Source organism: Doryrhamphus excisus, linkage group LG22, assembly GCF_037039965.1.
Source record: "Doryrhamphus excisus strain RoL-2023G ecotype Guam linkage group LG22, RoL_Dexc_Guam_v1.1, whole genome shotgun sequence".
Lineage (NCBI taxonomy): Eukaryota > Metazoa > Chordata > Actinopteri > Syngnathiformes > Syngnathidae > Doryrhamphus > Doryrhamphus excisus.
In genome coordinates, this window is record NC_136378.1 from 2,952,374 (window position 1) to 2,974,736 (window position 22,363).

The window sequence follows — 22,363 nt, forward strand, 5'->3', positions numbered from 1 at the left end:
AGGGAACTGGATGCTCGATAAGTGAGGGAACTGGATGCCAGATCGGTCGGTGGCTAGCATGTGCGGCTAGCAGACAGGCCGTCTCCGATGAAATATGCTCCTGTTTGTAAGTACAAGATCCAATTTTTGGGAGCTGGCCTCATCCCAAGGTCACCGTGCTTCCCTTCTGAACATTCATTTTTTATGCGCCCCCTTTGCAAGTGGAATAGAATTCCTGAGTGCTCTTTAATGCAGTCGTGCTGCTCCGTCCTCCACACAGCTTGGAGGTCAAAAAGAGCCGTTTTGTGTCAGAGGCTAATTACAGTCTGCATTTATTCCTGTTCTACTTTGGTCAAGGCACACTTCCAGATGGGGGCTGCTGTTTCCGCTAAAACCACTTCTGTTATTCCAGGGCTGTTTAATGTTTCATGTTGGCTATGTCAGGTTCAATTCCCCCTCCCGAAAAAAAAAACATTTATTTGTCATCTTTTAAGGCAATCGGGAGATACTTTAATGGGAAGTTTTCCCATGATGTAATACTTGTTAAAGCAACAATGCAAAGCAGTAAATTGCATCCAGCCGTTTGCGGTTAACAAATGTTGCACGCTTATCGGATTTTTCCCAACAGGCTGCTAAAATTTCCAGATCGGCACCAAACACACCACAGCGGTGCTTTGCGTTACTTGAATTATTCGTCTCTCATTTATGCAAACGCTTTTTCTGCTTTATCCACGTTCCTTCTCGGAGAATGCATCCTTTCCTCCTTTCCTTTTAAATTCTTCCTCTGTCCTCACTTTGCGACATTCCTCAATTCCTTCTCCCGCTTTTACCTCGCTGGATGCCTGGAGTGTGTATGCGTGCAGCATGTCCATCAGCCATCTCGTTATGGCGATGTCTGTTTTTACATCCCTTTGCCTCATTAGGCAGCACACACAGTCAACTCAGGCCAGCAGGCCTCGACTCCTACACCAATTTGCCGTGTGTGTGTGTGCATACTTTTCTATTTTTTTTTGACGTTTCGTGTTCTATTTATGTAATATAGATCAGAGGTTCTCGGCTGGTTTGGCCGTGGGACGTACCATCAATCAGCACTTAAAGACGAGTGGCAACCGAACAAAACCGAACACAAATTTCTCCAAAAAAAAATGTATTTAATAACCTCTAAGTTTAATTTCAGGAATAATACCTTTTTTTCCCACAAATTATTCTCTCAAAAAGTATATATTTCTGTTTTTGCCCCGCCAAGGTTTGGTCTCTACTTGCTAGCTCAGAAGACGGCTAGCATGTTCCCAATTACTTGAGTAGCATTTCTTTGCCGTTACTTTGAAGTACTATAAAACAGAACATATAAACAATAAAGGTCATTTATTGCTATCTGTGGCTTTCAACATCAACTAAATGCATTTGAGCGCACGAGCTAGCTTGATGCTAATTTACATGGGAAATCCCATACATGCGCTAGTGATTAGCATTAGCCCTTTTGATTTGTAACCCACTTAGGGAACTCGATACTAGAGGGAACTAGATTCTAGATAAGTGAGGGAACTAGAGATTCTAGATAAGCGAGGGAACTAGACGCTAGATAAGCGAGGAAACTAGAGATTCTAGATAAGCGAGGGAACTAGAGATTCTAGATAAGCGAGGGAACTAGAGATTCTAGATAAGCGAGGGAACTAGAGATTCTAGATAAGTGAGGGAACTAAATTCTCGATGAGTGAGGGAACTAGAGATTCTAGATAAGTGAGGGAACTAGAGATTCTAGATAAGCGAGGGAACTAGACGCTAGATAAGCGAGGGAACTAGACGCTAGATAAGCGAGGGAACTAGAGATTCTAGATAAGCGAGGGAACTAGAGATTCTAGATAAGCGAGGAAACTAGAGATTCTAGATAAGCGAGGGAACTAGAGATTCTAGATAAGCGAGGGAACTAGAGATTCTAGATAAGCGAGGGAACTAGAGATTCTAGATAAGCGAGGGAACTAGAGATTCTAGATAAGTGAGGGAACTAGATGCTAGATAAGCGAGGGAACTAGAGATTCTAGATAAGCGAGGGAACTAGAGATTCTAGATAAGCGAGGGAACTAGAGATTCTAGATAAGCGAGGGAACTAGAGATTCTAGATAAGCGAGGGAACTAGAGATTGTAGATAAGCGAGGGAACTAGAGATTCTAGATAAGTGAGGGAACTAGACGCTAGATAAGCGAGGGAACTAGAGATTCTAGATAAGCGAGGGAACTAGAGATTCTAGATAAGCGAGGGAACTAGAGATTCTAGATAAGCGAGGGAACTAGAGATTCTAGAAAGCTGAGGGAACTAGAGATTCTAGATAAGCGAGGGAACTAGAGATTCTAGATAAGCGAGGGAACTAGAGATTCTAGATAAGCGAGGGAACTAGAGATTCTAGATAAGTGAGGGAACTAGATTCTAGATAAGTGAGGGAACTAGATATTCTAGATAAGCGAGGGAACTAGAGATTCTAGATAAGCGAGGGAACTAGAGATTCTAGATAAGCGAGGGAACTAGATTCTAGATAAGCGAGGGAACTAGATGCTAGATAAGCGACGGAACTGGACGCTAGATAAGCGAGGGAACTGGACGCGAGATAAGCGAGGGAACTAGATGCGAGCTAAGCGAGGGAACTAGACACTAGATAAGTGAGGGAACAAGACGCGAGATAAGTGAGGGAACTAAAACCCACGCATGCACGGGGTGAACATGCAAACTCCACACAGAGATGGCCGAGGGTGGGATTGAACTCGGGTCTCCTACCTGTGGGGTCTGCCTGCTAACCACTTTTCCACCGTGCATTTTTTAACATTTCCTGAAGAACAAAAATGATGAAATACGGGGCCGAATGTTCCGATGAAGTCGTCACGGGCGTCTTACTAATCGGCCAATAAAACAAGAGACATGACATACGCGGAGGCGGCTGCAGTACTCTCCTCATCCTGAAGGGGTGAAGGGGCGCGTGTGAGCTGGGAGCTTTCTTACGTTTAAACGGTTCCTGATTGGCTTTCGCTGCCTTTCCTCAGGTGAACGAGATCTACCACGACCAGTCTCTGGGAGCAAAAATCAACGTGGTGCTGGTGCGGATCATCATGTTGGGCTACGGGAAGGTAAGTTCCTGGGAAAAGTTAGTCCTTGTCTCTTTTATAATAAGCGCCGTGTTTGATTCAAGGACACTTTGAAAGCTACAGTAAGCGCAGCCAATTCTTTCATACGCAAACACACACACACACAGACACACACAGACACACACGCAACGTTGCCCCCGGAGCCTGTTATTCCGGTGGACTGAGCAAAAGAAGAACTAAAAGCATTGCGGCGTCTCAGGGGAGTGTTTTCAAGTCGCACGCCTTCACAGTTCAGCACCAAAGCACACAGAAGCTCGGGGCCGTTATGCAATCAGCCTTCCTCCCGGTAGACTGCAGCACGGAATCATGGGAAGTCCAGGCAAAGATAAACAATCAATGATCGTCTTCTCTCATTCATAAACACACCAGACCGGACACTGAGCGTCGTTTTCTCTTTTCGCCTGTAACTCGATCGGCCTGTGTGTGTGTGTATATATGTGTGTGTGTCTGTGTGTATATGTGTGTGTTCCACCGGTCAGCACCCTCTTGCAAGCTGCAGCCAAAGCCGCGGCTGTCCGTCATCCCCAATTACCGTGGCAACCGAGCTGCTGCACCCAGACAGCCTCCACATTGGCTGTGTGACCCTGAACACGAGACACGCCCTCACGCCAGCTCACAGAAATACCATTAAGAACTCCAAAGCCGCCACAGGAGTGACAAAGTGCACGCGTTTACACGGGACTGGGGGGACTTGGTACTCCATCATGTGTGCAAGAGGCAGGCAGTGTTCTTTCCTGCAACACACAACAACAACAATGTTTCAATCTGGCATTGTGGTTAAATGTAATGGTAATGGTTTCATTTCATTTGAACTTGCATCAGATTACAATTGAATGCATCACATAATCAGTTCACAGTTCCACATGTCCAAAAGGAGTAGGAAGAAGCAAAGCTTATTAAATCCTACCCCTCTATCTGGTACTTTTACAATCAGTAACTGTTACATTTGTTCACTTCCTGCTTTCCTAATTTAAGTTTTTTTTGTTTAAATTAAAATTGAAAAATAAAAATAAACAGTAACTGTTACATTTGTTCACTTCCTGCTTTCCTAATATAGTTTTTTTTTAATTTATTGTTTTTGTCACATAATCAGTTCCGGTACTTTTACAATCAGTGACTGTTAGATTTGTTCACTTCCTGTTTTCCTAATATAGTTTAAGTTTTTTTTTATTTTGTTTTTGTCACATAGTCAGTTCACAGTTCCACATGTCCAAAAGGAGTAGGAAGAAGCAAAGCTTATTAAATCCTACCCCTCCATCTGGTACTTTTACAATCAGTAACTGTTACATTTGTTCACTTCCTGCTTTCCTAATATAGTTTAAGTTTTTTTAATTTTATTTTTGTCACATAATCAGTTCCCAGTTCCACATGTCCAAAAGGAGTAGGAAGAAGCAAAGCTTATTAAATCCTACCTCTCCATCTGGTACTTTTACAATCAGTAACTGTTACATTTGTTCACTTCCTGCTTTCCTAATATAGTTTTAACTTTTTTTTTTTAAATGTTATTTTTTTATTTATTTTTTTAATTTATTTGTTCACTTCCTGCTTTCCTAATATAGTTTAAGTTTAAGTTTGTTTTTTTTTGTCACATACCGAAGTACAAGATGATATGATACGTCTAAATGTAGATGAGAATGAGGACAGCCTGTATTCTGTACATAGTGCATGAATCTACAATATGTTTATTATTATTAATATTATTATTATTAAAGTCATCATGATGCTACTGATGTTTAATTGCTTTCCAGGATGTGCTGACACCACACAGGGTGGCACTGCCCCCTACAGGGTCAAATGAAAACCTTTTTTGAGAAACTTTATGTCTCTGTGTGTGTCTTGTTTCTCCATCTCTTTGCAGTCCATGAGTCTCATCGAGCTGGGGAACCCTTCCCAGAGTCTGGAGAACGTGTGTCGCTGGGCCTTCCTGCAACAGAAGCAGGACACGGGGGACGCCGAGTATCACGACCACGCCATCTTCCTCACGCGGCAGGAATTCGGTCCCACAGGCATGCAGGGTAAAAAAAAAAAAAAAAAACGGCCACGCACGCACAGGATTCTTCCATACCAACATCAGACCAACGTTAGAACGCATCTCTTCCATGCGGCATCGTGCGCTGTGGCTTCGGCGGTCGGTGGTTTTGCATGCATCAGAGTGCAAGCTAACAGGCGGGCCCAGGGGAGAGGCCATCTAAAGGCAATGGCCTAGCTAGACAGCTGCCCTTCAGCTGCCCTTGGGCTCAGCCTTCTGCAGCAGAAAATCAATAGACGGAGCAGGGCCAGGAACGGCTCGGCAATTAGAGGCAGCACAGGACTCACAGGGAGATGAAGATGGTTGGAGACTCCTTTAGGGGTTAGCTTTGTGTGCAGGAAAACCGCTTTATCTCCCTGTTTTATATACATTTATATTAAATAAATCATTAGTCATAATAATACTTATAATAAAACGTTGTGATCTGTTTCCTCCCACATTCCAAAAACATGCTAGGTTAATTAGCGACTCCAAATTGACCATAGGTATAAATGTGAGTGTGAATGGTTGTTTGTCTATATGTGCCCTGTGATTGGCTGGCTCACCAGTCCAGGGTGTACCCCGCCTCTCGCCTGAAGACAGCTGGGATAGGCTCCAGCACCCCCCACAACGCTCGTGAGGATAAGTGGTAGAAAATGAATGAATGAATGAGTTCTCCTCCTATTTAGTGTGGAAGTGGTAACTTTTTGGCTTCTTATTTTGTCTTTCCCCACCCTCGGCCATCTCTGTGTGGAGTTTGCATGTTCTCCCCGTGCATGCGTGGGTTTTTTCCGGGTACTCCGGTTTCCTCCCACATTCCAAAAAAACATGCTAGGTTAATTAGCGACTCCAAATTGTCCATAGGTATGAATGTGAGTGTGAATGGTTGTTTGTCTATATGTGCCCTGTGATTGGCTGGCCACCAGTCCAGGGTGTACCCCGCCTCTGGGATAGGCTCCAGCACCCCCCACAACCGCCGCAGTAGAAAATGAATGAATGAATGAACGAGTTCTCCTCCTATTTTGTGTGGAAGTGGTAACTTTTTGGCTTCTTATTTTGTCTTTCCCCACCCTCGGCCATCTCTGTGTGGAGTTTGCATGTTCTCCCCGTGCATGCGTGGGTTTCCTCCCACATTCCAAAAACATGCTAGGTTAATTAGCGACTCCAAATTGTCCATAGGTATGAATGTGATCTGTAAATATCGATGAACTTAATCGTTTTTTTTCATCATCTTAATGTTGTGTAGGCTACGCCCCGGTGACAGGCATGTGCCATCCGGTCAGGAGTTGCACTTTGAACCACGAGGATGGCTTCTCTTCAGCCTTTGTGGTGGCACATGAGACCGGACACGTGTAAGTGTAACGCTTGTAACGTGGTAACGCTTGTAACGTGGTAACGCTGTAACGCTTGTAACGTTCCATAGAAAACAGGCTTTACAGGGGAACACACCCTCCTCCTGCATCTAAGAGTCCTCTCCTCCCACACGTCCCCAATCTGTCTGCTTCATCTCTTTCCCTTCATTTCACCCATGTCCGCCTGCCGCCCCCCCACACCCTCCCTCCCACCCCTCCCACGCCCACACACCCTCACCTCTCTGCAGGCTGGGCATGGAGCACGATGGTCAGGGGAACCGCTGTGGAGATGAGGTGCACATGGGAAGCATCATGGCTCCACTGGTGCAGGCCGCCTTTCACCGTTTCCACTGGTCCAGATGTAGCATGCAGGAGCTGGGACGCTACCTCCAGTGAGACATAGGACTTATTATTATTATTATTATTATTATGTGGAATGTTCATATTTTGCTGACAGATTGCACACTGATTCAAATACTGCCACTATTTTACAACCACTACTCATTAGTTCCTCAATAACTGTTCTACTCATTAGTTCCTCATTAATTATTCATTAGTTCCTCAGTGACTTCTCTAAATATACTATCTAAGTCCCTCAGTTATTCACTAGTTCCTTAGTAACCACTCTAAATATACATGCCTTAGTCATTAGTTGCTCATTCGTTCTTCATTAGTTCCTCAGTCATACTCTAAAAATGTGCCTTGGTCATTAGTTCCTCAGTAACTACTCTAAATATACTGAATATACCAAATTAGTCCCTCATTAGTTCTTCATTAGTTCATCAGTAACTACTCTAAATATATGTGCCTTAGTCCCTCATGAGTTGTTCACTAGTTCTGAAGTAACTACTCTAAATATATGTGCCTTGGTCATTTGTTCCCCATTAGTTCCTCAGTAACTACTCTAAATATGTGCCTTGGTCATTAGTTCCTCAGTAACTACTCTAAATATATGTACCTTGGTCATTAGTTCTTCATTAGTTCCTCAGTAAATACTCTAAATATGTGCCTTGGTCATTAGTTCCTCAGTAACTACTCTAAATATACATGGCTTAGTCCCTCGTTAGTTCCTCAGTAACTACTCTAAATATACGTATGTGCCTTGGCCATCTGTTCATTAGTTCCTCAGTAACTACTCTAAATATACAATATGCATGCCTTAGTCATTAGTTGCTCATTCGTTCTTCATTAGTTCCTCAGTAACTACTCTAAATGTATGTGCCTTAGTCCCTCATTAGTTATTCATTAGTTCCTCAGTAACTACTCAAAATATATGTGCATTGGTAATTAGTTCATCAGTAACTACTCTAAATATACATGCCTTAGTCCTTCATTCGTTCTTTATTAGTTTCTCAGTAACTACTCTAAATATATGTGCCTTAGTCCCTCATTCGTTTTTTAATTAGTTACTCAGTAACTACTCTAAATATATGTGCCTTGGTCGTCCGTTCCTCATTAGTTCCTCAGTAACTACTCTAAATATACAATATGCGTGCCATTGTCATTAGTTGCTAATTCGTTCTTCATTAGTTCCTCAGTAACTACTCTAAATAAGTGTCTCAGTCATTAGTTCCTTAGTAACTACTCTAAATATGCATGCCATAGTCCCTCATTAGTTATTCATTTGTTCATCAGTAACTACTCTAAATATACATGCCTTAGTCCCTCATTAGTTATTCATTAGTTCCTCAGTAACTACTCTAAATATATGTGCCTTGGTCATTAGTTCCTCAGTAACTACTGTATATTTGTGTACCTTATCGTAAAGTAAGACTATAACTTCATAGATAGAATCTATAAGCCTGGATAAGCCTGATTTTAGCCTTAATCCCACTTTTACCCTTCTTTCACCGCAAACTACAAGAGGTTTGATTCCATTCCGTCTTCCAGCTCCTACGACTGTCTCCGTGACGATCCCTTCGACCACAACTGGCCCTCGCTGCCTCAACTTCCCGGTTTGCACTATTCCATGAATGAGCAGTGCCGCTTCGACTTCGGCGTGGGCTACGCCATGTGCACTGCGGTAAGCTGCTCACACAGCTAAAGACGCTTTAGCTGCAGCGTAACTCGCTGGCAAAAACACCTTCCTGTTCCTATCAGTTTTGAGGGTAGCTACCGCCATCTCGGCTACACTGTAAATGGAATGTAATGGAGAGTCACACATACGCAGCTATTCACATTTTTCTGATGTCCTCTGCTTTCCTCTCCCGGCCACTGGTGGGATTGACATCTTGCTTAAAAGCAGGTAAATGGGTTTTGATAGCTCCTTTTGCCGTCTATGCTGTTGTCAAGCCAAATTATGATCCATCATTTATAATGCATAAGTGCATCGGCGTCACACAAAGGCAGACCCCAAAAGTGTGTGTGTTTTGTAAAATGCAACATGAGAAATAAATGAGCTTGACACCGAGCGAGCGAGCGAGCGTCTTGTGACAAGCGGCGCGACCGCTGGAACGCTCTTTTTGCACCACGTTGCCAGATTACCCTCTATTCTCTTGTCAAACCCCATTCCCTTCAGCTACAAAAGGCAGGCCAGTCAGGAACTCAGGTAAGGTAACACCACCTTCCATCCCCCAGGACATTTGGCTGGTCGTGTTTTTATTTCATTTATGTCTTCTCTGATTTTTTTTTGGTTTTGATTCGTCTTCTAAAATTGTTTGTAACGTCGCTCCTTTATTTATTTATTTTTTTTAATCGCCTCTGTTCCAATAAAAATTTATATTTTTGGGGACTTCTGTCTGCAGGATTCTAAAACGCTTTGATTTGTAGTGGTTGAATACCAGAGGTGTGGACTTGACTCAAGTCACCATTTTGATGACTTTGGACTCAACTCGCAAAAGTATTGGAACTTGACTTGGACTTTGAATGAATGAATGAATGAGTTCTCCTCCTATTTTGTGTGGAAGTGGTAACTTTTTGGCTTCTTATTTTGTCTTTCCCCACCCTCGGCCATCTCTGTGTGGAGTTTGGTTTCCTCCCACATTCCAAAAACATGCTAGGTTAATTAGCGACTCCAAATTGTCCATAGGTATGAATGTGAGTGTGAATGGTTGTTTGTCTATATGTGCCCTTTGATTGGCTGGCCACCAGTCCAGGGTGTACCCCGCCTCTCGCCCCGAAGACAGCTGGGATAGGCTCCAGCACCCACCGCGACCCTCCTGAGGATAAGCGGTAGAAAATGAATCAATGAATTAGTTCTCCTATTTTGTGTGGAAGTGGTAACTTTTTGGCTTCTTATTTTGTCTTTCCCCACCCTTGGCCATCTCTGTGTGGAGTTTGGTTTCCTCCCACATTCCAAAAACATGCTAGGTTAATTAGCGACTCCAAATTGTCCATAGGTATGAATGTGAGTGTGAATGGTTGTTTGTCTATATGTGCCCTGTGATTGGCTGGCCACCAGTCCAGGGTGTACCCCGCCTCTCACTCAAAGATAGCTGGGATAGGCTCCAGCATGACCCTTGTGAGGATGAGCGGTGGAAAATGAATGAGTTCTCCTCCTATTATGTGTGGAAGTGGTAACTTTTTGGCTTCTTATTTTGTCTTTCCCCAACCTTGGCCATCTCTGTGTGGAGTTTGCATGTTCTCCTCGTGCATGCGTGGATTTTCTCCGGGCACTCCGGTTTCCTCCCACATTCCAAAAACATGCTAGGTTAATTAGCGACTCCAAATTGTCCATAGGCATGAATGTGAGTGTGAATGGTTGTTTGTCTATATGTGCCCTTTGATTGGCTGGCCACCAGTCCAGGGTGTACCCCGCCTTTCGCCCCGAAGACTGCTGGGATAGGCTCCAGCACCTCCGCGACCCTTGTGAGAAAAAAGCGGTAGAAAATGAATGAATGAATGTTATGAATCTAAAATATTGAAAGTATTGAGCTAATGGGACCTTTCATATTTCCCTTTGAATCAGTGCCATTGAATGCATCTTTAAATATTTTGATGACTCTTGACTTAAGTCTTGCAAGTCTTTACTTGAGACTTGCCCCCACCTCCCTTCAACGCTACTGTTTTATATTAAAAATTCAAATCTGTTTTGAATTATTATCACGCTGGCGGCTTTTACTGGTTGAGTCTATAAAGAAGTGGAAAAGATTGGAATGATGTCTTTCCCATTAAAGGGGACCAGGACTGAGCGAGAACAGAGGCGGTTTTTCCATGTTTTTACTTCAGCTTTTAGGATCCTCCAGCCTGAAGTCATTGGTGATTACCTACCACAGTCTAGCCATTATTTGGGGCTCGCCCTCCGACCCGACGAGGTCCCACGATTGGGAGATTGTGGAAAAGGAGGGATAAGGGCATGCCCTTGGATACTCATCAGTGGTTTATATCAGACAAGGAGGAGCACTCAGTCCCTGGTCTTTGTTTCTAGGGTCATTCTAAAGGCCACTGGGATATCATTTTTTTTTTTTTTTGCCCCGTGACCTCTGACCTTCCTTTGCGACTTAAACCACAGGCTGTTTCATTCAGAGAGTCATGTCTCTCGTGCATCCTTTGATTACTTTGCATGATTGGCTGTGTGGTAACGTGCAGTGCAGTGACAGTGCAGGGTTATTGTTGTTGTTCTTGTTGTTGTTGTTATTCTTCATGTTTGTTTTTCATTTCCGATTTTCCGGCCTCATTCCAACTGCTAGTGTGAATTTTAAGCAGAAGTATCTTTTTATGCCCTGCAGTATCGCACCTTCGACCCATGTAAGCAGCTGTGGTGCAGCCACCCGGACAATCCCTTCTTCTGCAAAACCAAAAAAGGGCCGCCCATTGATGGCACTATGTGTGGAAACGGGAAGGTAAATGAAATACGACGTTCCCAGAGAAAAACTGATAAAAAAAATAAAAACGATCTGATTTCGGTGAAACTCTTTTTGTGGCGTCGCAGCATTGTTTTAAAGGCCACTGCATCTGGCTCACACCTGACATCATCAAGCAGGACGGGAACTGGGGTCCGTGGAGCGAATTCGGACAGTGTTCCCGCACATGCGGAGGAGGAGTTCAGTTTCGAACACGCGACTGTGACAGTCCAAGGTATGGAGATACCGTCAAGAGAACAAAGGGTGGTCACACCGGACTGCTTTTTATGTGACTTTAGAGCAGGATTCTGGACTGGCCAACCATCGGGGCGTATTTTCTGGGGCCCCATAAAATCCTGCTGCCAACACAAAAATGGCAGCAGGACATGTAACGGTAAATAAACGCACATGGGGCAACTACTACTATGCAGAATAATAATAATAATTTGTGAATTTTAAACGTGCAACAAACAAACAAGTACCGCAAAGCATGCTGGGAGCCGACATCACTCTCAATACTTGATGCTACCCTGACCGATTTTGAGACCCCTGCTTTAGAACGTTGTTGAGTTCAAAATTGTACAACCTAAAATGGAGAATTTTTAGTCGTAATGGTAATGGTTTAATTTCATTTGAACATGCATCAGATTACAATTGAATGCATCCCATAATCAGTTCACAGTTCCACATGTCCAAAAGGAGTAGGAAGAAGCAAAGCTTATTAAATCCTACCCCTCCACCTGGTACTTTTACAATCAGTAACTGTTACATTTGTTCACTTCCTGCTTTCCTAATATAGTTTTAAGTTTTTTGATTTTTTTTTTTTTTGGTCACATAATCAGTTCCCAGTTCCACATGTCCAAAAGGAGTAGGAAGGAGTAGGAATCAGTAACTGTTACATTTGTTCACTTCCTGATTTCCTAATATAGTTAAAGTTTTTTTTAATGATTTTTTTTCATTTTATTTTTGTCACATAATCAGTTCACAGTTCCACATGTCCAAAAGGAGTAGGAAGAAGCAAAGCTTATTAAATCCTACCCCTCCATCTGGTACTTTTACAATCAGTAACTGTTACATTTGTTCACTTCCTGCTTTCCTAATAGTTTTTTTTTTTTATTATTATTATTTTTTTATTTTATTTTTGTCACATAATCAGTTCACAGTTCCACATGTCCAAAAGGAGTAGGAAGAAGCAAAGCTTATTTTACAATCAGTAACTGTTACATTTGTTCAATTCCTGCTTTCCTAATATAGTTTAAGTATTTGTTTTTTTTGTAAAAAAAATCTAATTTTTTTTGAATGATTAAATTTAATATAATATATAATATATATTAATATAATTAATATATAATATATTAATATAATTTAAAAATATATATTATTTTTTTAATAATGAGCATCCAATGCCATAATGGGTACCATAGTAAGTGTCAATATAGTGATATATATAGCACATCATGACTGGTTCAAAACTCTTCATAACCATAGTTATGTAATTTTTTTTTTTTACAAATAAATACTAAAAAGATTCCTGGATCATGTGATGTGTGATGTTCCACCAGACCAGCCAACGGAGGCCGTACCTGCGTGGGGGCGACATACCAGTTCCAGATGTGCAACACCAACGAGTGTGAGGACATCTACAGCGACACGCGGGAGGAGCAATGCCACGCTTGGGACCCTCGCTTCGAACAGCCCAGCAACAAGCACTGGCTGCCCTACGAACACCCAGACGGTGAATATTCCCACACATCCCAAAAGTTGGAAGAAATGGTGCAGATGAAGTCATGTGGTCCAGTGGTGATGCACTGTTAAATGAAAAAAAAAAAAAAAAAAAAAAAAAGACTTAACACATCGTTTTTGCACGTGGCAGTTAGAGGTTTATATAAATGTTATGTTCGGATATGGTCGCCCACATCTGGCGGAGATTGAGTAAAGCTTTGAGGTATGACTACACCCTCCCATAAAAAACACGCCTTGTCTTTGGAAAAGCTCTTTAAAAACAATTCTCTCTCGACCGCGTTCACTGATGTCATCTGACCTTGGATGACCTCTTCCTTCTTCACCTGTTTCTGCTTCCATGGACTTACAATTGCTGCTACAATAGGATGGGTCAGACTCTCACATCCTGCAGATAGCGCCATATGAGTTAAATATACCTGTTTAAAATGAAGACCTCAGTTTCTTCCCACATTCCAAAAACATGCTAGGTTAATTAGCGACTCCAAATTGTCCATAGGTATGAATGTGAGTGTGAATGGTTGTTTGTCTATATGTGCCCTGTGATTGGCTGGCCACCAGTCTAGGGTGTACCCCGTCTCTCATCCCAAGACAGCTGGGATAGGCTCCAGCACCCGCTCCGTGACTCTCGTGAGGATAAGCGGTAGAAAATGAATGAATGAATGAGTTCTCCTCCTATTTTGTGTGGAAGTGGTAACTTTTTGGTTTCTTATTTTGTCTTTCCCCACCCTCGGCCATCTCTGTGTGGAGTTTGCATGTTCTCCCCGTGCATGCGTGGGTTTTCTCCGGGTACTCCGGTTTCCTCCCACATTCCAAAAACATGCTAGGTTAATTAGCGACTCCAAATTATCCATAGGTATGAATGTGAGTGTGAATGGTTGTTTGTCTATATGTGCCCTGTGAAAACCCACGCATGCACGGGGAGAACATACAAACTCCACACAGAGATGGCCGAGGGTGGGGAAAGACAAAATAAGAAGCCAAAAAGTTACCACTTCCACACAAAATAGGAGGAGAACTCATTCATTCATTTTCTACCGCTTATTCTCACGAGGGTCGCAGGGAGTGCTGGAGCCTATCCCAGCTGTCTTCAGGCGAGAGGTGGGGTACACCCTGGACTGGTGGCCAGTCAATCCAAACAACCATTCACACTCACATTCATACCTATGGACAATTTGGAGTCGCTAATTAACCTAGCATGTTTTTGGAATGTGGGAGGAAACCGTAGTACCCGGAGAAAACCCACATGGAGAACATGCACACTCCACACAGAGATGCCTGAGGGTGGAATTGAACCCTGGTCTCCTCGCTGTGAGGTCTGCACGCTAACCACTCAACCGCCGTGCAGCCCCCCAAATAACCACATTTATGATAGCAGATTGTATGTTAAGTTTCAATTAAATACTTTGTAAAGAACAGACGGGCCGTATTTAAACACTTCGAGGGCCGGATATGCCCCCGGGCCATATTTTGCCCACCCCTGATTTAGCGTCTCCACTTAGCAATCTACGCATTTTAACCTTCTTTCTTGAATTCGATAATCCAACTGTTTGTCACCTTCATCAAAGTCCTGGTGCTCTCTTTGGTGCCATGGTGGGTTATTTTGTAGACGTATCATAAAAACGCCTGATCGTTGCGAGTCGCACATTCCGTATTCGGAGGTTAAAGAGCTCGATGTGTTCTGTGAACAAATAATCCACACACACACACACACACACATAATAAAGATGATTAAAGGAATCCCTGGCCGGAATCTGTTTATAGTGTCTGAACTAGAAAACAAACACAACCAACACCTGGATGCTTTGTTTAGCCGTACGATAATCAGGATCGCGTGCAAAAGCCGAGACACGTTTTTTGCCAATTTTCACGATACTGATTATGATTCCGTGCCACACAAAAAAAAAAGATTTTATAACCAGAATTTATTTTGGGATGCAAAATTTAATGCGATGCTACATCTGCACAACAAATGACATTTATGTGATGAAATTTGGCTTAATATTTACACATGGAAATGGAGTATTAATGTTAAAAAGTGGCGTCCAGATACCCTGCATCACATCACAAATTACCATAAAGGGATTTTAAAATCATTACATTCAAAAAGTGCCCCACTTTTCATGATATTGTGTCCGAGTATATATATATATTTATATATATATAGATGTTTATATATACGCTAAGATTCATGCAGATTAGCCCTGCATGATAATCACAGCCTCGGGTGTGTTTGATTTATTAACCCTCCTCTTGTGTTAGGGTCAGCATTGACCCGTTTTACATTTTAATGCATAAAAACAATCACATAATATTTGTTTATTGCATTTTAAGGCTTTTTGACTTTGTCAGGAAACTCTATTTTAACAAAATAAAACCAAAAAAATATTTTTTATTACATTTTAAAATGATCTGGTTGAAATTATGACCACTGTATTGTTAGGGTCGGGTTTGGACCCGGTTATAATAATATGACTATAAAGCAATATTTTGAGCCACAACCGAAATCATAAAAGTCAAAATTCACCCGAACACCATAGATCAGGGGTCTCAAACATGCGGCCCGCGGGCCAAATGTGGCCCGCCGGACACTACTTTGAGGCCCCCGCCTTGATATGAAAGTTTATTTTCAGTTTGATATGGATGCTGTATGGTATCATGTACCCAGAAAAAATTATGACGTTTGATTAATGTTCATGTTAAAGGTTAAATAACTGTTAATAGTTATCCTCCCTATCCGTGTGGAAGTGGTATGTTTTTGGCTACTTAAGTTTAAAGGAAATAACTTGAAGGCTACCGTATTAGGTCGCTAGCTCTCTAGTTTGCGAGTTAGCATGTGTCTCAAGACCCAGCAGTTGCGCGATATGTTGTAAATCAGGGGTCTCCAACACGCCCCCGCCTTGATATGAAAGTTTAATGTTAGCGCGGCCCGCGCAAGTTTGATATGGATGCTGTATGGTATCATGTACCCAGAAAAAATTATTACGTTTGATTAATGTTCATGTTAAAGGTTAAATAACTGTTAATAGTTATCCTCCCTATCCGTGTGGAAGTGGTAATTTTTTGGCTATTTAAGTTTAAAGGAAATAACTTGAAGGCTACCGTTTAGGTCGCTAGCTTGCTAGTTTGCGAGTTAGCATGTGTCTCAAGACCCTGCAGTTGCGCAATATGTTGTAAATCAGGGGTCTCCAACACGCGGCCCGCGGGCCAAATGTGGCCCGCCGGACACTAGTTTGAGGCCCCCGCCTTGATGTGAAAGTTTAATGTTAGTGCGGCCCGCGCAAGTTTGATATGGATGCTGTATGGTATCATGTACCCAGAAAAAATTATTACGTTTGATTAATGTTCATGTTAAAGGTTAAATAACTGTTAATAGTTATCCTCCCTATCTGTGTGGAAGTGGTAAGTTTTTGGCTATTTAAGTTTAAAGGAAATAACTTGGAGGCTACCGTTTAGGTCAGTGTAAGAATGACTAAATCCCGTTTTGTTTTGTTTTTTCCCACGTTCGAACCCGATGTGCAACACTTGCACAGTTGTTTCCGCCACCCTCTTACTCGTGTCAAAGGTCTCTCCATTATGTCCACGTGTAATAAACACAATGGAGGAGTCGTGCTGAGCCTCACAAGATGAACTGCCAGGTTTCGTCCTTGGAGGCTTGTGTAGTTTATAGTCTGAGTCACACACACACACATTGAATGAAACTTAATGCTGACTCACAGAACGCTCATTCAGCATAAAATAAATATGGTGCTTGTAAAGCGAATATGTTCTACATCAGGGGTCTCAAACTCAATTTACTTGGGGGCCACTGGAGCTAGGGTCTGGGTGAGACTGGGCCGCATCAGGTTTTCAAAAAAAAAAAAAAAAACACATTTATTAAAAACAAAAAATAAAAACAAAAAATAAATAAACAAATCAAGAATAAAGAAAATCAATCAGTAATAAATAAATAAATATAATAATAAAACTGCAAATAATAAAAACTTAAGAAACCACATATAGTTGGTGGGTAGACAAATTATTTTTTTCAGATTAAAATGAACAAAGCATTATTAGAGCCCTGTAGACATGACAAAACACGACTATAGTCACATTTATACTCTTTTTATTTACAACATATTGCGCAACTGCAGGGTCTTGAGACACATGCTAACTCACAAACTAGAGCTAGCGACCTAAACGGTAGCCTTCAAGTTATTTCCTTTAAACTTAAATAGCCAAAAACTTACCACTTCCACACGGATAGGGAGGATAACTATTAACAGTTATTTAACCTTTAACATGAACATTAATCAAACGTAATAATTTTTTCTGGGTACATGATACCATACAGCATCCATATCAAACTTGCGCGGGGCCGCACTAACATTAAACTTTCATATCAAGGCAGGGGCCTCAAAGTAGTGTCCTGCGGGCCACATTTGGCCCGCGGGGCCACGTGTTTGAGACCCCTGATTTACAACATATTGCGCAACTGCAGGGTCTTGAGACATCTAGCGACCTAAACGGTAGCCTTCAAGTTATTTCCTTTAAACTTAAATAGCCAAAAACTTACCACTTCCACACAGATAGGGAGGATAACTATTAACAGTTATTTAACCTTTGACATGAACATTAATCAAACGTAATAATTTTTTCTGGGTACATGATACCATACAGCATCCATATCAAACTTGCGCGGGCCGCACTAACATTAAACTTTCATATCAAGGCCGGGGGCCGCATGTTTGAGACCCCTGTTCTACATGTTTCCTCCCTCAGCTAACAAGCGATGCCACCTGCACTGCCAGTCCAAAGAGACCCGGGATGTGGTCTTCATGCAGAGAATGGTCCTGGATGGCACCCGCTGCTCCTACAAGGACCCGCACAGTGTGTGTGTACGTGGGGAGTGTGAGGTGAGTGCTAGGTGTTACGTAAATACAACTTAATTGCTTAACTTGATGTCGGTCCCCCCCCCCCCCCCCCCCCTTTGAGCAGAAGGTGGGCTGTGACGGTGCGGTGGGTTCCTCAAAGCAGGACGACAAGTGTGGCGTTTGCGGGGGAGACAACTCCAGCTGCAAGACCTTCAAGGACACAATCACTCGTACGGTCAAGAAGCAAGGTAGAGACTCGGGGTCCCGTCACAGCAGTGGGTTGGATTTTTAGCTAAAGGTCGCCCTCTAGAGGACTATTGGTAGCACTGCCACATTTCTGGTAGTCATACTTTATGATCTGTATTGAGTCAGATTAATCCAGTGGTTCTTAATTATTTTTTTGTCATTCCCTCTAGACCAGGGGTCGGCAACCTTTACTACAAAAAGAGCCGTTGTACTCCCTCTCTCACTAAAGAAAAATAGCCGAAAAACATAATTTAACAAATTCACAAAGACGCGGATTTACCCATTCAGGTGTTAAAAAAAAATACTTGTAGAGAAGGGAGCCACAACAAAGAGGCCGAAGAGCCACATGCGGCTCTGGAGCCGTGGGTTGCTGACCCCTTCCCTAGACGACAGAATGCCCCCCAACATATCACCTCATACTTCGGTACATGTACATTATTAAAAAAAAAACAAAAAAACCTTAAACTGTATTATGGAAAGCAGGAAGTGAACAAATGTAACAGTTACTGATTGTAAAAGTACCAGATGGAGGGGTAGGATTTAATAAGCTTTGCTTCTTCCTACTCCTTTCGGACATGTGGAACTGTGAACTGATTATGTTACAAAAATAAAATAATTAAAAAAAAACTATATTAGGAAAGCAGGAAGTGAACAAATGTAACAGTTACTGATTGTAAAAGTACCAGATGGAGGGGTAGGATTTAATAAGCTTTGCTTCTTCCTACTCCTTTCGGACACGTGGAACTGTGAACCGATTATGTTACAAAAATAAAATAATGAAAAAAAAACTATATTAGGAAAGCAGGAAGTGAACAAATGTAACAGTTACTGATTGTAAAAGTACCAGATGGAGGGGTAGGATTTAATAAGCTTTGCTTCTTCCTACTCCTTTCAGACACGTGGAACTGTGAACTGATTATGTTACAAAAATAAAATAATAAAAAAAAAACTATATTAGGAAAGCAGGAAGTGAACAAATGTAAGAGTTACTGATTGTAAAAGTACCAGGTGGAGGGGTAGGATTTAATAAGCTTTGCTTCTTCCTACTCCTTTTGGGCATGTGGAACTGTGAACTGATTATGTGACAAAAATAAAATAAAATAATAATAATAAAAAACTAAAAAAAAAACTTAAACATACTAGGAAAGCAGGAAGTGAACAAATGTAACAGTTACTGATAGTAAAAGTACCAGATGGAGGGGTAGGATTTAATAAGCTTTGCTTCTTCCTACTCCTTTTGGACATGTGGAACTGGGAACTGATTATGTGACAAAAATAAAATAAAATAAAAAAAACTATGTTAGGAAAGCAGGAAGTGAACAAATGTAACAGTTACTGATTGTAAAAGTACCAGATGGAGGGGTAGGATTTAATAAGCTTTGCTTCTTCCTACTCCTTTTGGACATGTGGAACTGTGAACTGATTATGTGATGCATTCACTTGTAATCTGATGCATGTTGTCATAAACCATATCATCATTTCAGGTTCCCTCAAAGTTCTCGAAATCCCCAGAGGGGCGCGGCACTTGCTGGTCCAAGAGCTGAAAGCGACCACTCACACGTTCGGTAGATGGCGATGTACAATGTGTGGCATTCAAGGTCCGCATCTTCTTCAAGTGTAACCCATGCGTGCTTTTTTTTTCTGCAGCTGTGAAAAACGTGGCTTCGGGACTGTTTTTCATAAACGGGGAAAATGAATACCCGGAATCGAGATCGGTTATCGAAAAGGGAGTGGAGTGGGAATATGAAAACGACAACAACAAGGAGACGCTTCAAACCACGGGTCCTCTCAGACACGGGATTCTGATCATGGTACCGATTCTTATCTGAATTATCATTTATCCGATTCCCGTCGGCATCATGGAGGGAAGGTCACATGATCTGTGGAATTGTGTCTCCGTAGGTGAAACTCCACGGAGACGAGGATGTGAATTTGTCTTATAAGTACATGATGAACATGGACAGCGACTCCTTCATCCAAAACAACATCCTGGTGGAGGACAGTGCCTACGAGTGGGCCCCCAAGAGATGGTCCTACTGTTCCAAGCCCTGTGGTGGAGGTACGAAGTGCCCGCCCCCCCCTTGATGTATCCATACCTACAATGTATCTCTTGTGTAGGGAAGCAATACCTTCGATACGGCTGCAGAAGAAAAGTCGACAGTAAGATGGTCCACAAGAGCTTCTGTAACAAGTCCAACATGAAACCTCGAGGAGACACCCGAGACTGCAACCAGAAGCCCTGCCCTCCACCCATGTATGCCTTGTATACCTTAGCATACACTATGCAGAATCATGCAGAATATCAGGCTTTTATCCCATCCAATCCACTTTATTTATATAGCGTGCAGACCTCACAGCTAAGAGACCAGGGTTCGATTCCACCCTCGGCCATCTCTGTGTGGAGTTTGCATGTTCTCCCCGTGCATGCGTGGGTTTTCTCCGGTTTTACTCCGGTTTCCTCCCACATTCCAAAAACATGCTAGGTTAATTAGCGACGCCAAATTGTCCATAGGTATGAATGTGAGTGTGAATGGTTGTTTGTCTATATGTGCCCTGTGATTGGCTGGCCACCAGTCCAGGGTGTACCCCGCCTCTCGCCCCCGAAGACGGCTGGGATAGGCTCCAGCACCCCCGCAACCCTTGTGAGGATAATCGGTAGAAAATGAATGTATGAATGAGTTCTCCTCCTATTTTGTGTGGAAGTGGTAACTTTTTGGCTTCTTATTTTGTCTTTCCCCACCCTCGGCCATCTCTGTGTGGAGCTTGCATGTTCTCTCCGTGGGTTTTCTCTGGTTTCCTCCCACATTCCAAAAACATGCTAGGTTAATTAGCGACTCCAAATTGTCCATAGGTATGAATGTGAGTGTGAATGGTTGTTTGTCTATATGTGCCCTGTAATTAGCTGGCCACCAGTCCAGGATGTACCCTGCCTCTCACCCCAAGATAGCTGGGATAGGCTCCAGCACGACCCTTGTGAGGATAAGCGGTAGAAAATTAATGAATGAATTCTCCTATTTTGTGTGGAAGTGGTAACTTTTTGGCTGGCCACCAGTCCAGGGTGTACCCCGCCTCTCGCCCCCGAAGACGGCTGGGATAGGCTCCAGCACCCCCGCAACCCTCGTGAGGATACTCGGTAGAAAATGAATGAATGAATGAGTTCTCCTCCTATTTTGTGTGGAAGTGGTAACTTTTTGGCTTCTTATTTTGTCTTTCCCCACCCTCGGCCATCTCTGTGTGGAGTTTGCATGTTCTCCCCGTGCATGTGTGGGTTTTCCCCGGGTACTCCGGTTTCCTCCCACATTCCAAAAACATGCTAGGTTAAGTTAGGAGAATTCTATATATTCTCATTCACCCAGGTCGTTGTCCTAGAAGATGTTCCACCTCTGGTGTTTCTCTCCCCCTCCAGTTGGGTGACAGGGGAATGGCAGAACTGCAGTAAACCGTGCGGAAAGACTGGGATGCAAGTCCGCTTGGTCAGCTGTGTCCAGCCGTCCGACGACAACACCACGAGAGCCATCCATAATAAATACTGCAATGACGATCGGCCATTGACACGCAGACCCTGCAACCTGGACCCCTGTCCGACACAATGGCGGGTTGGACCCTGGTCACAGGTACTGAATACCCTCATTCCTTCGTTCATGTATGGCAGGTGTGGGCAAACTACGGCCAGAGGGCCACATGCGGTCCACCAAACGTTTGAATCGGGCCCGCCAGTTGCTTTCTATGAGGACAGCCTGTATTCTGTACATAGTAACTGTTACATTTGTTCACGTCCTGCTTTCCTAATATAGTTTAAGTTTTTTTTTGTTTTGTTGTTTTTGTTTTTTTGTGGTTATTTTTGTCACGTACCGAAGTACGAGATGATATGATATGATGTCTAAATGTAGACAAGAATGAGGACAGCCTGTATTCTGTACATAGTAACTGTTACATTTGTTCACTTCCTGCTTTCCTAATATAGTTTAAGTTTTTTGTTTGTTTTTGTTTTTTTGTGTGTTTTTTTGTCACGTACCAAGTACGAGATGATATGATACGTCTAAATGTAGACGAGAATGAGGACAGCCTGTATTCTGTACATAGTAACTGTTACATTTGTTCACTTCCTGCTTTCTTAATATAGTTAAAGTATTTTTTTCCCTTTTTTTCTTTTTTAATTTAATTTTTTTTCACATACCGAAGTACGAGATGATATGATACGTCTAAATGTAGACTAGAATGAGGACAGCCTGTATTCTGTACATAGTAACTGTTACATTTGTTCACTTCC

At 42.5% G+C, this 22,363-nt stretch overlaps 1 protein-coding gene across 2 annotated transcripts in view; it reads left to right on the plus strand.

The window, feature by feature from the left end:
• The window catches only part of LOC131110214 (A disintegrin and metalloproteinase with thrombospondin motifs 2), a 122,541-nt gene that overhangs the window by 90,462 nt on the left and 9,716 nt on the right, over window positions 1–22,363 (plus strand). The window contains exons 5-20 of one of the 2 annotated variants that reach the window (XM_058063074.2): window positions 3,012–3,095; window positions 4,972–5,128; window positions 6,368–6,473; window positions 6,722–6,865; window positions 8,364–8,496; window positions 8,992–9,021; window positions 11,141–11,254; window positions 11,344–11,489; window positions 12,817–12,989; window positions 17,756–17,889; window positions 17,972–18,095; window positions 19,578–19,658; window positions 19,741–19,904; window positions 19,996–20,152; window positions 20,212–20,347; window positions 21,500–21,707. In XM_058063074.2, the coding sequence (XP_057919057.2) occupies window positions 3,012–3,095; window positions 4,972–5,128; window positions 6,368–6,473; window positions 6,722–6,865; window positions 8,364–8,496; window positions 8,992–9,021; window positions 11,141–11,254; window positions 11,344–11,489; window positions 12,817–12,989; window positions 17,756–17,889; window positions 17,972–18,095; window positions 19,578–19,658; window positions 19,741–19,904; window positions 19,996–20,152; window positions 20,212–20,347; window positions 21,500–21,707 (2,091 nt within the window). The remainder of the gene's footprint in view (window positions 1–3,011; window positions 3,096–4,971; window positions 5,129–6,367; window positions 6,474–6,721; window positions 6,866–8,363; window positions 8,497–8,991; window positions 9,022–11,140; window positions 11,255–11,343; window positions 11,490–12,816; window positions 12,990–17,755; window positions 17,890–17,971; window positions 18,096–19,577; window positions 19,659–19,740; window positions 19,905–19,995; window positions 20,153–20,211; window positions 20,348–21,499; window positions 21,708–22,363) is intronic. The other variant, XM_058063075.2, reaches the window with a different exon arrangement.